This window comes from Lynx rufus, unplaced genomic scaffold, assembly GCF_022079265.1.
Source record: "Lynx rufus isolate CCGP_SWC_20201006 ecotype Redwood Valley unplaced genomic scaffold, mLynRuf1.p SCAF_1, whole genome shotgun sequence".
NCBI lineage: Eukaryota > Metazoa > Chordata > Mammalia > Carnivora > Felidae > Lynx > Lynx rufus.
This window is the reverse complement of record NW_025814823.1, coordinates 115,727,620-115,744,347: the sequence shown is the minus strand read 5'-3', so window position 1 is coordinate 115,744,347 and position 16,728 is coordinate 115,727,620. Positions and strand designations below refer to the sequence as shown.

At 36.8% G+C, this 16,728-nt stretch overlaps 1 protein-coding gene across 1 annotated transcript in view; it reads right to left on the bottom strand.

The window, feature by feature from the left end:
- Positions 1 to 1,084: 1,084 nt before the first annotated feature.
- UBE2D2 (ubiquitin conjugating enzyme E2 D2) overlaps positions 1,085 to 16,728 on the bottom strand; it is a 50,510-nt gene continuing 34,866 nt past the window's right edge. The window contains exons 2-7 of the mRNA XM_047085594.1: positions 13,795 to 13,858; positions 10,310 to 10,341; positions 10,154 to 10,231; positions 9,960 to 10,065; positions 4,410 to 4,503; positions 1,085 to 2,013 (exon numbers count right to left, since the gene is read on the bottom strand). Coding sequence (XP_046941550.1) covers positions 1,968 to 2,013; positions 4,410 to 4,503; positions 9,960 to 10,065; positions 10,154 to 10,231; positions 10,310 to 10,341; positions 13,795 to 13,858 — 420 coding nt within the window. The 3' untranslated portion in view covers positions 1,085 to 1,967. The remainder of the gene's footprint in view (positions 2,014 to 4,409; positions 4,504 to 9,959; positions 10,066 to 10,153; positions 10,232 to 10,309; positions 10,342 to 13,794; positions 13,859 to 16,728) is intronic.

Below are 16,728 nucleotides of genomic sequence, written 5' to 3'. Positions count from 1 at the left end.
TAATGAGCTGGCTGCTCTTGAAGATGACAAAGAATGGGGCTTTCAGGATCTGTGCAAATGACCCACACAGTCACCGGGCTAGTTAACAGCAAATCCAAAACTGATGAATTCCCACCTGCCAATAATACTGAGAATACAGGGCAATTTTAGGTTAGAGCTCAATTCTAACTCCTTTCCCCACAGCTGGTTAACAGCCAAACCTTCTTTGCAAGGTCAAGAATGCTAGAAATGCTAGTAAGTAGCCAGCAGCTAAGCAGCAGTTCAAGAGGTTTCAGGTTATAGCACACTTCAGTTCTGAGAAGGGGATAGTGACACTGAGAGATAAGACAAGTTAAACAAGTTTAAAACCAAAAGCAGTGGACATTTATTCCTCAATTTTTGTGCAAGAGTGTAAAGATGCATTTGAAAGAACCTGATGGCTGGAGAGCATCAGCCATGGCCTTCAGGATGGCCTGGTTTACAATTAGATTAGGAGAAGGAGATGAAAAAAAAGTAACTTGCCTAGTTCACACGAATGATGTTTCTGGCAAACACAGTTGTTTACAAGTTTCAAACTACAATTTACTAGAGTCAAGGGAAGACTTCAAAAAGCCACATACAGTACAATTTAAAATTGGATGAACATCCTGCAATGTCAGTGCAAAGTAATTATGTAGACTCTCCAATACAAGATTGTGCTCATGTTTCCCAGGTTTGGTCAATGTTGCTCTTTTACAATCACAATCACAGAAGCTTAACTTACCAAATAGCAATGCCTTTGTTTTATGTCCTATGTACCAAGGGAATGTCACAAGGTTTTGGTGAAATGCAGCTTAGTTTCATTAATAAAGCAAATTTCTTATTTAGTTTAACAGTCATGTTCCTGGAATACTGCACATGTAAGTTTCATGGAAATGCTTTTAAGCTTATGCCCTTGTTCGGTAAAATTACTTTCAAGATATCCTTTTGACTATGTAAACTGGAGTTGTTTCATGATTTTGAAATGCAACCAGTAAAAATGAAAACATTTTAGGGGTGGGGGAAAACCCACCACTAATCTCTGCTAGACAAAGTTCTTAAAATCAAAAGGCCTATTCACACAAAATTATATGTAATGACTGTAGTAATCAGTTTATTACACAGATTAATCATTCTTGAACGTACAAGCTCCAGGGGAGCAATTGGGTCTTTAAATATACACAAGTATTTCCATCAAATGAATTTTCACCCTTACATCCAGATAGACCTAAGCAGTTAAAAACATAAGAAAAATAAGAGCTATTAGCTATGTATTAACTGAGAAACCACATACAAACCAAAGAATGTGGAAGAGAGAAAGGGGCTGAAAGGACAAAGGTTGAAGGGTGGGGAGATGCAAAAGATGTGGGAACAAAGCCCATCACACTTTATGTACTAATAGCTCCAATCCATTTAAATGTTGACCAGTTAAACTTAGACCTTAAAATACAGGATGTGGGTAGAGTTTAATCTGGTTGGTCATAACTTTCACCTAAGACGGAGGTCCTTCAGAATAAAATGAATACAGAAACAGCTTCGTGTTCTTCGCCTTGCTTTTCATAACTGTTTTGAGTTTAAAAGGATTCCACTTAAAAACAATCTCCTACAGGTCAGTGGAGCTTTTCTTCCCCATCCAAGCACACACCATACCCACCACCCCTCACCTTGCCGTTATCCAAATTTAAGTCAGTAAGGAAAACTTTTAGTCTCACACCTAGGTTACGCTTGGAGAACTGGCTTGTCACACACACACTTCTCTGCTAGGAGGCAATGTTGGTACAGAAGTACAGTATTTCTAGTTTGTTGTTCCAAGTATGTACAACACGCAGCACTGCTGTATCAGGTAAACATGTGCACAGGGGAAGATGAGGCGTGGGCTCATAGAAAGCAGTCAAATGGAAATCAAAAGGACTTTCTCTTTCAGAGTTCCCCTATCTTTATTTGTAGAGGTTATCCAATAATTTCTTTAATTACATCGCATACTTCTGAGTCCATTCCCGAGCTATTCTGTTGTACCTGTACACACAAAGAGAAGCGTGGCTTAACACAGGTGGAGTCAGTCAGAAAGCAACAGATTTCATTCATTATCCTATCTAATAACTTCAAGGGACTAACTAGTAGTAGTCTAGCAAAGACTTCTAAATTTCTATTAAGCATTTAGTCAGTGATGGTGGGAAAAGGCTGTAAAACCCAAAACAATGTCCTTTAAATGCTACTAATAGGATTCTGATTACATGTTAGCATTTGCTGGTACACCTTTATTCTACATTTGACTGACCCATTTCCTTTTTTTTTTTTTTCAGTTTTATTATTTATCTTGTGAGAGAGAAAGAGAGAGACAGAGAGAGAACGAGTGCAGAGAGCAGGGGAGAGAGCAGTGGGGGAGAAAGAATCCCAAGCACAGAGACAGCACAGAGCCTGACGCAAGGCTCAAACCCATGAACCATGAGAGCATAACCTGAACCAAAACCAACAGTCAGATACTGACTGAGCCACCCAGGAGCCCCAATGACTGACCTATTTCTAAGAAAGATCTTCAGTCCCTGATTCATTTATTTGGAATTTTTAAAACTACATAATTCTACATTATATATGGTTCTTAAAATCATATACCAATAGTGATTAAATTCATGTAATACTTTCCTAAAAATGTGGTTGCTAAAACTGAATGGGTTTATTGCTCCAGAACATTCTAGTAGTAAAATAAGCAGGGCAGAAGATTCTTTGTTTAAAAAGAGATGCAGGAAAAGTTCAGTGAACAATACCACTACAATCACTTGGAAAATGCCTCTTGGTAGGCATTCATGCCCACCTAGATACTGGACAAAATAGGTCTCTCATTAAAAGTTTATTTGTGTGGGGGCTCCTGGGTGGCTCAGGTGGTTGACAGTCCACTTCAGCTCAGGTCATGATCTCATGGATGGTAAGTCTGAGCCCTGCATTGGGCTTGCTGCTGTCGGTGCAGAGCTCACTTCAGATCCTCTATCCAACCGCCCCCCCCCCCCCGCCCCGTCTCTCTGCACCTCCCACACCCTCTCCCTCAAAAATAAATAAACATATTCAGGTGCCTGGGGGGCTCAGTCAGTTAAGCACCTGACTTCAGTTCAGGTCATGAACTTGGGGTTCGTGAGTTCGAGCCCCACGTCAGGCTCTGTGCTAAGAGCTCAGAGCCTGGAGCCTGCTTCAGATTCTGTGTCTCCCTCTCTCTCTGCCCCTCTTCCACTCATGCTCTGTCTCTCTCTCTCTCTCTCTCTTTCAAAAGTAAGTATTAAAAAAAAATACTATATAACAAGTTAACTTGTGTGGGGCACCTGTCTGACTCAGTCAGTAGAGCCATGCAACTCGACATATCTCAAGGTTGTGAGTTCAAGCTCCATGATAGGTGTACAGATTACTTAAAAAAATGTTTGTTAAGTCTTAAAAAAAAAATTGTGGATGTATTCACAAATAGAAAAAAGCAGGATCTAATTTTATTCTGAATGCAGCCAGAAATACATGACTATAGATACCATTCAGACCTAAACACAGACAAAACTAAACTAAGAACCAGTTGCAGTTAAATTCCCTCATTGCTGGTGTAGCTCCATTTAAAAATATACTGTCTGTAAGACTCTCTAATCCAACAGAATTCAAATAATTCTTAATCCTTTTTAATTTTAAAAAATGTTTTATTTATTTTTGAGAGAACACAAGTGGGGGAGGGGGGAGAGAGGGGGACAGAGGATCTGAAGTGTGCTCTGCATTTGAACTCATGAACCTCGAGATCATGACCTGAGCTGAAGTTGGACACCCTACCGACTGAGCCACCCAGGTGCCCCAATTCATAATCCTTTTGACTTTAGAAAATGATCCATAATTTCCCACCTATTGCCTCCTACAGTCTTACATGAATGCACAAAATTAAAAAATTAGAACTTTCAGTTGCTATCTTTTTCAATATTCTGACCACTCTTCAATAATTCATAGTAAAATTGTAAAATATGTAAATTCTTTTTTAAAAACATGTAAATTCTACATTAAGATTTATTTTTAAAGGAAATTTGGAGCTTTCATGTCTTGTTGTAGTAACTTTCTTTTTAGATTATGCCAAATGGTAGAAAATCAATTCCCTTTTCCCACTCAGTTACAAATACCTACCAAAGACAGGCTTTTGTAAGTCAAAAGCCAAACAGGAGACATGAGGCTGGTAGAAAATAAACTAGAGAAGTTTTTCTAGACAGTGGGAGTCATTTGAAACAATGAGAGATAAGATCAGCATCTTCCACTTATAGACACTTGATGTAAACACTCTTCTTTCTGTTCCCAGGTCAGTATATTAGAACTTCATTTTAAATATCTGACTCAGCCCTGAGTTAAGATCTGAGACACAAACATCTCCACCCCACCACAGGTACTTTTCTGGCCATACTTACTTTTCTCTATCTGTTTTGTAGATCCGAGCAATCTCAGGCACTAAAGGATCATCTGGATTGGGATCACACAACAGAGAACAGATGGACAAGAGTACTATAACGGTGGGGGGAAAAAAGGTATAAATTAGTAGAGGATAAAAACAAAGGGTTGAAAGAAACATGAGATGCCAACACACAAGAAAATTCTAAGAACCTATTCATACTGTGGTGTCTAGGAGCTTTGTGAGTTCTACCTAACTTTATAGTAACAAGAATCAACAAAAATTCATGTAGGATTTCTCTATGCTTGAACCCCTAAGGATACTGGCCCAGGCTGATGAAGTGACTTGTCCACTGTCCCTGGGTAGTGAGTAATTAATGTAGAATTAGAATTCAGGTCTTCCAAGTCCTAGACCAACACTTTTCATAGGCCATAAAACTCAATATTTAGAAACCCATCTTCAGAAATAATGGCTCTCAAAATTCCAAAGACAACCACACTACTGAATGCTCTCAGAAGTGACAACCATGAAATCGAACAATCACTGCTTTCTCAACGACAGGTATTACATTCAGATGCGATGGATTTCATTTTTAGTTGAAAACAATTTAGTCTAAAAACATAACGGCCCGTATTTGCCCCCAAATGGAGCTGGCCATACTTAGTATACAGGATACAACATTTTAAGTTCTCAAATTCTTTTCAGTGACAATTTAGAATCTCATCTAAGCCATTTTCTCAGTGACAACGTGGAACACAGCAGACAAATCTCAATAATACAATTGCCTCTGTTCAAATTTGTTGTAAACTTATGTATTCCTTACTGAATGCAAAGGAGGAGGCCAAGGCCACTAATTGTATTAAATCCAGGGGTCTCTGACATACTAAAATAAATTCTAATTCTTCTATTCTGATGCAAGAGAACTCAGCTATCTTATTTCTAATATTCTGTAGCAGGAGACAATGATTCTAAGCTCATTTTACTCCCAAAACATCAAATTCACCAGGAAAATAATTCATTTTCCTACCTAGAGAGATCAAGGGCTTCTGAGAGGTGAGGAAAAGGTTCACGTGCCCTTTATCATTCACTTTGTTAACAAAAAAGCTATTTCCTTAAGAGTATATGGAAAATAAAAAACATCAGGAAAGATGTTTTCTGACTCTTCATTCCTGTTGCCCACAATTCTGGCAGATGGCATTCCCAAAACATCTTCTCTTCCCATTGTCAGGTGTATCACCTGATGCCCTCTTCAAGCACAGAACATTCTAACAGCAATAAGGAAAGATTTCATGTATTTCCTGGAAATGACAACAGGAAGTTACAGATTTTTGAATGTTCATGAAATTATTGACTATTACTGAAAGAAGAAACTTGTCCAGCCCATCAAATTGGCAAGAATTCAAATAAATCTTCACCTGAAATTAGACATGCTATCAGATTAGTATTTGCACAAATTCCCTTACCAAATTTCTCTTCCAATTATTCCAATAAGGCAACCTTAAAAAATTTTTTTTAAATAAATAAATTTTTTAACTCTTTCCAGGAAGGAAAGGAAGGTGGGGTGGTGATTACCTGGACCTGGTAAAAAGATTCTTACTGTACTGAGGGTCCTTTCAAGTCATACAACACTGCTTTTGGCTTATAATTTACTATACATTCCTTCTCCATAAAGAGATACTCCTATTTGTATAACCTGCAGAGACACTTCACTGAAATGACTAAATTTTTATCTACATCAACATTTTTCATCAGTATATACTCATTTTCATCAGGGTCATAACCCACAGTCACTTCTAAATCTAAAAACATATAATCAAGTGGCTTTATAGCACATTTAACCGCTTCTTTTAAGGTTTCTGTATATTCAGATCCCTAACATATACACTCAAAGCAGAAAGAACTTCAGGTCAAAGTTACTGCCCTCAACAAAGGAATATCACATATAGGATTCAGGCCTTTCACAGAACTACTTGCCCAAACATTCAATTTACAAAAAGGAGTCATTAAAACATTAAACTTAGGTACACTGATATAATCAAGTTCAACAAAATAGAATGCAATTATTTTAAAAGATAGCTATCCAGACAAAGAACATAAGTCAAATAAATTAATGGCCCTTATGAGGTAGCGTGACTGAAAAATCAACACTAAGCACAGAAGGGGGAAGAAAAAAAAAGAGCTATGGTTAACAATTTCAGCTATTAAACCTTTCCCCTCCCCCCCCCCCCACACACAGTAATCTACCTCTCTTGGTCCCATTACTGGATTTCTATCTTTACTGATACTTGGTGAAGGAAGAACAACCAGGCAAGGAAATCACAAAAACAACACTTTCACAAGCAGCCCCTCAATTACAAAGAGGCTTACAAAAAGAAAAGGGCCCACTTATCTGCAAAACTGTTTCAGTCACTTTTTTTTAAAGATTTTATTTTTGAGCAATCTCTATAGCCAATGTGAGGCTCAAACTCACAACTTGGAGATCAAGAGCTGCATGCTTTAGTGACTCAGCCAGCCAGGTGCCCCTCAACTTTTAAAAATGTGTTCTCCTAGTTTTTTGTTTATATTTTTGCCTGGGATGCCATAATTTTCAATTTAATGCCCCAGATTTTTTTTTTTTTTTGAGAGAGAGAGAGAGAGAGAGAGAGCGAGCGCACACATGAAAGCAGGGGAGGGACAGAGAGAGAGAGAGACTTGAGTAGGTTCCACGATCAATGTAGAGCCCAATGTGGGGCTTGATCTAACCACCCTGAGAGCATGACCTGAGGTGAAATCAAGAGTCTGACACTTAACTGACTGAACCACCCAGGCACGCTAAATGCCCCAGTCTGGTTAAGCATCCGATTTCAGCTCAGGTCATGATCTCATGGTTCATGCGTTCAAGCCCCATGTCAGGCTCTGTGCTGACAGCTCAGAACCTGGATCTTACTTCAGATTTTGTCTCCCTCTCTCTGCCCCTACCCCACTCATGCTCAGTCTCTCTCTCAAAAATAAATAAACATTAAAAAAAAAATTTTTTTTTTTTTAATTGTCAGAGGCACCTGGCTGGCTCAGTCCATAGAGCATGCAACTCTTGATCTCAGAGTTGTGAGTTCCAACCCACACTGGACATAGTGCCTACTTAAAAAAAAAAAAAAAAAAAAAAAATTTGTTAGAGTATACAAGTCGTATTTATAAAAACAACAAAGTTATAACAGCAAATATCCAACATTTTTTAGAACAGTGCCTTTATCCTAGTTATCTGAGTGCTTACAAGAAACCAATTAACTATGCATTTTGCTTTTTGAAATCTTTATAATAGTAATGAAATGGTTAGAATTACCATCCTATTTTACAGATGAAAAACTGAGGAATACAGAAGCTAATTTGTCTCAAGATTCATGTGATAAGAGGTAGAGCTGAGAGGTGAATATAGGCAGTTAGATTCAGAATCTATGTTTTTTAGCATGGAACTATGTTGCCTCCTGCCTAAATGTACACATTAAAGAAAGGATAAAATATAACAAAATAGTAAAGAAAAATATTTCATACACCAAATCTCATCACCCAAATGCCCACATTATTTCTTTCTAGCTACTTAACATACTTTTTTTTTAAGATTTTTTTTTTTAAGTAATCCCTACACCCAACATAGGTCTCGAACTCACAACCCCGAGATCAAGAGTTGCAAGCTCCATTGAATGAGCCAGCAAAGAGCCCAAACATACTTCTATATTAACTCAAACTATAATACATACAAATTTTATCTCTTTTCTGTTTTCAAACATAGTATTTTCCCATTTTTTACAATATTGGTAAGGATCAATACTCTTTTTAAAAGTGTGTGCTAGAACTGATTATTTCTTCCTCTACTGTTGGATCTTTAATTTCTAATTTTTAGAAATAAATAAATGTTCACAAATGTATTTCCACACAGGTTCACAAATACACTTCCACACAAAACATTTTTAGCATTTGAGGTTATCTATCTTCTTAGTACAAATGAATGAAACTAGAATTACTGGGTCAACGGGAAGTAATGATTAAATCTCTTATCTTTTAATACATACTGACTGGGATTCACAAATCTATACTCCTACCTGTGATATGTAAGCACCCGTTTCTATGTACTTCACCAGCATTTGGTTTTTTTTAAAAGATCTTTGTTAATTAAAAAGGTGGAAAATGGGAACTTAATTTTCATTTCTTTGTTTTGCTCCTTTCTGACCATTCACCTATTGGGATCTTTTTCTTACTTATTTTTATATATGTTCTATTTTATTTTTTTAATTAAAAACAATTTTTTTTTAATGCTTATTTATTTTAGAGACAAAGAACACAAGCCTGGGAGGGGCAGAGAAAGCCATAGACAGAATCTGAAGCAGGCTGCAGGCTCCGAGCTGTCAGCAAAGAGCCTGACATGGGGCTTGAATCCATGAACCAAAAGATCATGACCTGAGCCAAAGTCGGTCACTTAACCGACTAAGCCACCCAGGTGCCCTGTATGTTCTTCCCATTTTAAACATACTAGACTATCATCTCATTTGCAGCCTATTTCTTGTATTTGTGTTTTGACAGCTTTTAATCTACTTGTGATTTCATTTGGGTATGATGTTGAGGGGCTGTACAATTTCAAATCAACAATATAAGAAAATGTTTAACTACTCAGTTCACATATATAAAAAATTCCCAACCTACTCATATAATTAGGTTTTATTTAGAACTACTGGATATTTCATCACAAAATTGATGACAAATCTTTATTTTTTTTATTATTTTTTTTTTTAATTTTTTTTTTAACGTTTATTTATTTTTGAGACAGAGAGAGACAGAGCATGAACAGGGGAGGGGCAGAGAGAGAGGGAGACATAGAATCTGAAACAGGCTCCAGGCTCTGAGCTGTCAGCACAGAGCCCGACGCGGGGCTCGAACTCACACACTGTGAGATCATGACCTGAGCCGAAGTCGGACGCTTAACCGACCAAGCCACCCGGGCGCCCCGATGACAAATCTTTAAATATACATTCAAACACACATACACAGGACTATATACGAAAAAAATCAAGATGATCAAATAAAAAATTTTTTATTAAACTGGTCATATTACAGGATGAATCTGTTACTAATAAAAACTTCAAGACCAGACCTGATAAAACCTTAAAGAGCCTGAATATGAATTCACCTATCCTTTGTTCTTCAAGACCCCATAACCTATATTTATACCACAAGCATTCCTCTAAAAGGGCTGTTATTTCCTTTTCTGGAACAGTATCTATCCTTTCCATTCGTGGATTTCAAGGTTGGAAGAGATATTAATTATCTTCTACTTTAACTTTCCTCTAAAAAATATTCATACCTAGAGGCCATTTTCCAACCTAAGCTTGAATGGCATAATGGACAGAGTAGTCATAACACCAAAGAATACCTATGCCTGAAAATCCAACTCCCTCCAGTGGTCTCAAGGTCTACTAAAAAATAAGGGGACTGCTACCTCCTCTTAATAGGAATAAGAGTCATCATTTCAAAATAAGTAACCTTTAAAAGACAAAAAACACTGCTGCTTTATCTTGATATCAGATACCTATTCCATTACCTTTTGAAATAGTTAGTGCTGGAGACCACTGTGACCGTAGAATATCAAGACAAATGCTGCCATTACTGTTAATATTTGGATGATAAATTCTTGTTGTAAATGCAACCTAGAGAAAAAAGAAAAACTTTTATAAACTGGTTTACTGGTATCACAGAAAGCACATAAAAAACAAGTGCCATACATATCCCAGTTACCTTAGGTGGCTTGAAAGGATAATCTGTTGGGAAATGAATTGTCAAGAAAAATACTCCACCCTGATAGGGACTGTCATTCTGTCGATAACAAGAAAAGTGGGATTAAAATGAGTGAATTATATCAACATTTATTCCAAAATCAATCTGAATACTTACTGGCCCCATTATCGTAGCTTGCCAATGGAACACTGAAAAAGAACAAAAAATCATCATGAAGTAATTATCTCCATTATAGGTACACTATAATAACATATCATTCCCTGTATAATCCCAGTTTATTCATAAGCAATATGGTAAGCCCTAGGCAGGATGACGAATCTAAATCAAATCTGAGTCTGAAGAGAGAAAAGAAAATGACTAGTATAGTCTAGAACACTGGTAAGATGCATAATGAAAAAGTATTTGGGCTAAAAGATCTTGAAAATTCTTATTAGGGAGACAAAAATTCTTGACAAGGCCCAAGCTCCACTTGTAAATCAGCATTTCTTACTTCAGAGGGTAAAAAAGAACCAAAGATTCAACTCTTCAATGTGTTATATCATTTCCTTAACACATTAATATACAATAGACTCCTTTTATAATACTGGTATAGAGCAAGACTGTAAAGTCAAAGTAGATAATATTCAAATTAGGAAAGACTGGCTTTTACAGCAAGAAAAAACTGAGAGCACTTACATGTAGGGCTTTAGAATTACTAGTCCCTTACTAACAGATGAAAGATCAATATTTATGTCTTTTTAAAATGATCTAGAATCTACAACATCAACAAGGCAGAGAAACATGAACTAAACTAAAAACACATTAAGATGGAATTTGATTAACAAAAGCATCTGAAGACCTACCATTAAAATCTTAATTGAGTATTCTGTTACACTAGTTAATTTAAGAATACCTACTGGAATCACTGACTCAAGTCTCCCTCTGGAACTCTTCTCGACTCCTAGCTCTCCTTGTGGAAGTATAAAAAAGGAGGTAAGAAGGTAGTGGGAGGATATCTAACACGGACTCAAATTACAATGGTTTGGTAAATAGTTCAGGAATCACTATGATGCCATAAAAAATAAGGGAGGGGTGCGGCACCTGGCTGGCTCAGTTGGTAGAGCATGTGACTCTTGATCTCTTGGTTGTGAATTCGAGCCCCACGTGTGGTATGGAGTTTACTTAAAAATACATACATACATACATACATACATACATACATACATACATAAAAAAAAAATCACTACAGTTTCCTGGCTCAGTTGGTAGAGCATGTGACTTTTGATCTGTAGGTTGTGAATTCAAGCGCCACGTGTGGTACAGAGTTTACTTAAAAATAAATAAATAAATAAATAAATAAATAAATAAATAAATAAATAAATACTTAAAAAAAAAATCACTACAGTTTCCAAGTAATAGAACTCTCTAGAAATAGTTTGGGGTAAAATATTTGGCCATAAGCATAAAATACTGCTGTATCTTACATGAATGTCTAGATTTCAAAAACCTTTCATTTAAGGATCAATCTTAGCAGCTGTTAAAACTAAAAATTCACGGGGCGCCTGTGGCTCAGTCGGTTAAGCGTCCGGCTTCGGCTCGGGTCATGATCTCGCAGTCCGTGAGTTTGAGCCCCGCGTCGGGCTCTGTGCTGACAGCTCGGAGCCTGGAGCCTGTTTCGGATCCTGTATCTCCCTCTCTCTCTGACCCTCCCCTGTTCATGCTCTGTCTCTGTCTCAAAAATAAATAAACATTAAAAAAAAAAAAAAACTAAAAAGAAAATAAAAATAAAAATTCACGGGGAGCCTGGGTGGTCAGTTGGTTAAGTATCTGACTTAGGTTCAGGTCATGATCTCCAGTTTGTGAGTTCGAGCCCCACATGGGGCTACCTGCTGTCAGCATCTTGAGAGCCCACTTGGGATCGATCCTCTGTTCCCTTCTCTCTCTGCCCCTCCCTGCTTGCATGCAGGCTCTCTCTCTCAAAAATAAATACACATTAAAAAAAAAAAAAAACTCATGGTAATGAATTAAAAAGTTTTGATAGTCTAAAACAACCAAAAACAAAAAAACTCCCACTACCATCCTGGTTTGATGCTGAAAACCAAATTACACAAACTAAAAGCTACAACCTCTTCCATGAGAGTTTAAATGTTAAGTTCACATCTCACTGATTACTGTTTAGAATACTCAAAGATGAAACTTTTTCTTTTTTTTTTTAATTTTTAATGTTTATTTTTGAGAGAGAGAGAGAGAGAGAGCGTGAGCATGGGAGGGGCAGACAGAGAGGGCAAAACAGAATCTGAATCAGGCTCCAGTCTTTGAGCTGTTAGCACACAGCCCGACTCAGAGCTCGAACTCACTAACCGTGAGATCATGACCTGAGCCAAAGTCAGAGGATTAACAAACTGAGCCACCCAGGCACCCCAAAGATGAAGCTTTGAGGCTAAAAAACATAACCAAGAATATCTGTTACAGTTTGAGAATGAAACTCAAGAGACCCACATTTGAATTCAAGTACAGATCTCCAGAGAGTCACATTCACCAAGAGGTCAAAACAAAAGGGGGACCTGGGTGGTGCAGTGGGTTAAGGTTCCGACTCTTGATCTTGGCTCAGAGTCAATGTATACACTTGTCTTACAAAATTGTTTAAGTATGCTCATTTCTCCTATTTGCTAAATATTATACTCTTTTATCAATTAGTTTTGTGCCGTAAAGTACAGTCTGGTTCAAATATCCTCCTTTTAGGGACACCTGGGTGGCTCAGTTGGTTGAGCATCTTGACTGTGGCCCAGATCATGATCTCACTGTGAGTTCGAGCCCCACATCAGGCTTGCTGCTGACAGCTCGGAGCCCACTTCAGATGCTCTGTCCTCTCTCTCTCTCTGCCCTGCCCCCCCCCATATATTCTCCTTTTAAACAAAGTTAGAAGATGGTATAAGGGGGGGGCAAGCTGTGGTGACACAAAGTGAAACAAAAGGAAAATTATTATCCAACATGTATGATAAGGCCTAATAAATTATTTTAGACAGGATTAAATTGATAAACTGGACATTAAAAATAAACAAATTGTACCTGTCTTCACAAGTATGAGCCAGTTGAAAGACAAAGACAGACAGACACACACACACACACACACACACACACACACACACACACACACACCCTCATCCTTAGGATTATCTTAAAGAGTAAAGGCTAGATATAAGTAAAACCTCAAATATTTTACCCCAGCAAAATACCTAGAAGGGTTGAAGGATAGAGGTAGGAAGGGGCCAGAACAACTATACAGGCAATATCTGGCAGAAAAGGTTCAAAAGTTTCAAAATGAATACTATAGAAATTGATGAGATACACATAGAACTGCATCTTTTGCAGACAACTAAGTGTAAACACTGCCTCTTCCCTACAGCATAATTATCTCTTCACACAAAATAACCTTGAGAGAGATATTATTCATTAGTCCCACAGTTCCCTAGAGGCAGGCAGATGGTCATGCAGTTGCATTTCATCATTCCCTTTATTTTTATTTTTTTATTTTTTATATTTTTAAGTTGAGACTGTACACTCAACATAGAGCTGGAACTCACTACCCTGAGATCAAGAGTTTCATGCTCTACCAAGTGAGCCAGACAGGAGCCATTTTATCATTCTTTTTAAATACTTACTATCATCTCCAACAGGACCTGCTGAACACTGTGCTGGGGGGTCCCGTGCCAGGTCATTCAATTCCTTAAAAAAATAGAAAGAAAGGAAATGTATTCAATATATACGTAACTGTTACCAATTAATAAAATTTTCACTCATACCAATATTCTCTATCCCACTAGTGAAGCTTTGAACAATCCTTCCAAGTCAGAGAAGGATAGATCCGTGAATCTTTAGGTTAAAGTATTTGGGATTCTTGAATACAAATGTATGTTTAAAAAGTGGATCATTTTTGCCTTGTTCACAGTTCAGTAAGTAAATATAAGGAAAGTAAATATGTATTGTATACTAAAGAACTACAAAAACTGTTTTAAGGTAAAAATGTAATTTATTAGTTTTCAAAAAAGAAGTTTCAATACCAGTTTTTGTATCTCAAAACTATTAGGTTACACTTGGGACAAGCTCTGGAAGTCATAAATGTTTCAAATGACATGGGACCATCTGACGAGACACTGATAGGTTTTTAGCTGATATAGACAACCAGGGTTCCAAAGGCAGTTGAAAAAACTTAAAAAGGGATATAATGAAAACGCTGGATATATTAAAAAGGCTAAAATAAGAAAGTCCATCATAAAATTTTGTAATCAGAGACAGATCTACCTATAGTAATGCTCTACAACCAGATGCCAGCTGCTTAGCTACTTTCCCATGAAGAACCCACCAACTTAAGATTCGTTACTAGGTGGGGATTCCTAAAAAAACCACAAGGCAGGAAATCATACTCTATTCCTTTTCCTCTTGGCTTGGCATTTGAGATTTAAAACAAGGGATAGTTTTAGATTATGTTTTTAATTAAAAAAAATTTTTTTTAAGTTATCTCTACACTCAACGTAGGGCTTAAACTAACAACCCCGATAGCAAGTTGCTTCTCCAACTGAGCCAGCCAGGCGCCCCTGATTATATTTTTAAACAACTATAGTAAAAATAGTAAAATTTAGTATTTTAAATGTACAACAGGGGTGCCTGGGTGGCTCAGTTGATTAAGCGTCTGACTCTTGATTTCAGCTCAGATCACGATCTCACAATTTGTGAGTGTGAGCCCCACCTGGGGCTCTATGCTGATAGCACAGAGCCTGCTTGGGATTTCTCTCTCCCTCTCTCTTTGCCCCTCCCCGGCTTGTTCGTGCACGCTCTCTCTCAAAAAATAAATAAATAAACATTAAAAAAAAAAGCACAATAAAAACTATTCAGAGCCAGAATTAAACTCATGTTTATGTGGTCAATTAATCTACGACAAAGGAGGCAAGAATATACAATGAGGAAAAGACAGTTTCTTCAATAAATGGAAAACTTGGCAGCTACGTGCAAAAGAATGAAATTGGACCACTTTCTTACACCATACACAAAAATAAACTCAAAATGGATTAAAGACTTAAAAATGTAAGACCTGAAACCACAAAACTCCTAAAAGAAAACATAGGCAGTAAACTCCTAGATATCTGTCTTAGCAATATTTTTTTGGACCTGTATCTTCAGGCAAGACCAACAAAAGCAACTATATCAAACTAAAAGCTTTTATACAGCAAAGGAAACTATCAACAACAAAAAAAGGCAACCTACTGAATATGAGAAGATTTGCAAATGATTGATCTAATAAAGGATTATCCATATCGATATATAGATAATATATATCTCTATATAGATACACATAATATATATTATATCTCTCTCTATATATATAACCTCCTACAACTCAACACCAAAAACCCCAATCTGATTTAAAAATGGGCAGAGGACCTGAATAGACATTTTTCCAAAGAAGATATACAAATGGTCAAAAGACACATGAAAAGATGCTCAATATCACTAACCATCAGGGAAATGCAAACCAAAACCACAATGAGCTATCACCTCACACCTGTCAGAAAGGCTGGTATTGAAAAGACAAGGCATAACAAGTTGTTTCACTATATGCTAACTAATTTGGATGTAAATTTAAAAAAAATAAAAAAGAAAATTAAAAAAAAAAGACAAGGCATAACAAGTGCTAGTGAGGATGCAGAGAAAAGGATGCACTGCTGGTGGGAATGAACGTAAACTGGTGCAGCCACTAAGAAAAACAGTATGGAGCTTCCTCAAAAAATTAAAAATAGAAATACCATGCAATTCAGAAATTTCATTTCTCGGTATTTACTCAAAGAAAATGAAAACACTTAACTCGAAATGATACATGCTCCCCTAATGTTTACTGCAACATAATTCACAACAGCCAAAATACAGAAACAACCAAAGTATCCATCAACATATGAATGGGTAAAAGACTGATGTGGCACATAAATACATATATATGTATGTATGTATATATATACACATACGTACATACACACAATGGAGTATCACTCAACCACAAAAAGTAATGACATCTTGTCATTTGCAACAACATGGATAGACCTAGAGGGTATTATGCTAAGTGGAATAAATCAAACAGAGAAAGACAAATAGTAAACGATTTCACTTAAATGTAGAATCTAAAAAACAAAACAGATGAAGAAACAAAACAACACAGAAGCAGACTCATAAATACAGAGAATAAACTGGTAACTGCAAGAGAAGGGGTGTGGGGGAGATGGATGAAATAGGTGAAGGGGATTAAAAGGTACAAACTTTAAGTTATAAAGAAAAATTAAGTCACCGGGATATGAAGTACAAAATAAGGAATACTACCAATAATACTTTAATAACTTTGTATGGTGACAAATGGTAACTACCCTTATCGTAGTGAGCATTTCATTATGGATATAAATGTCAAATCACTATGTTCTACCCCTGAAACTAACGTAATACTGCATACCAACTATACTTAAATTACAAAAAACTACTTAGAATCTTATTAATGAGTTCTATGAAGATACGATTTAACATTCCAAATATTATATAGTTTTTAATTTCCAGCA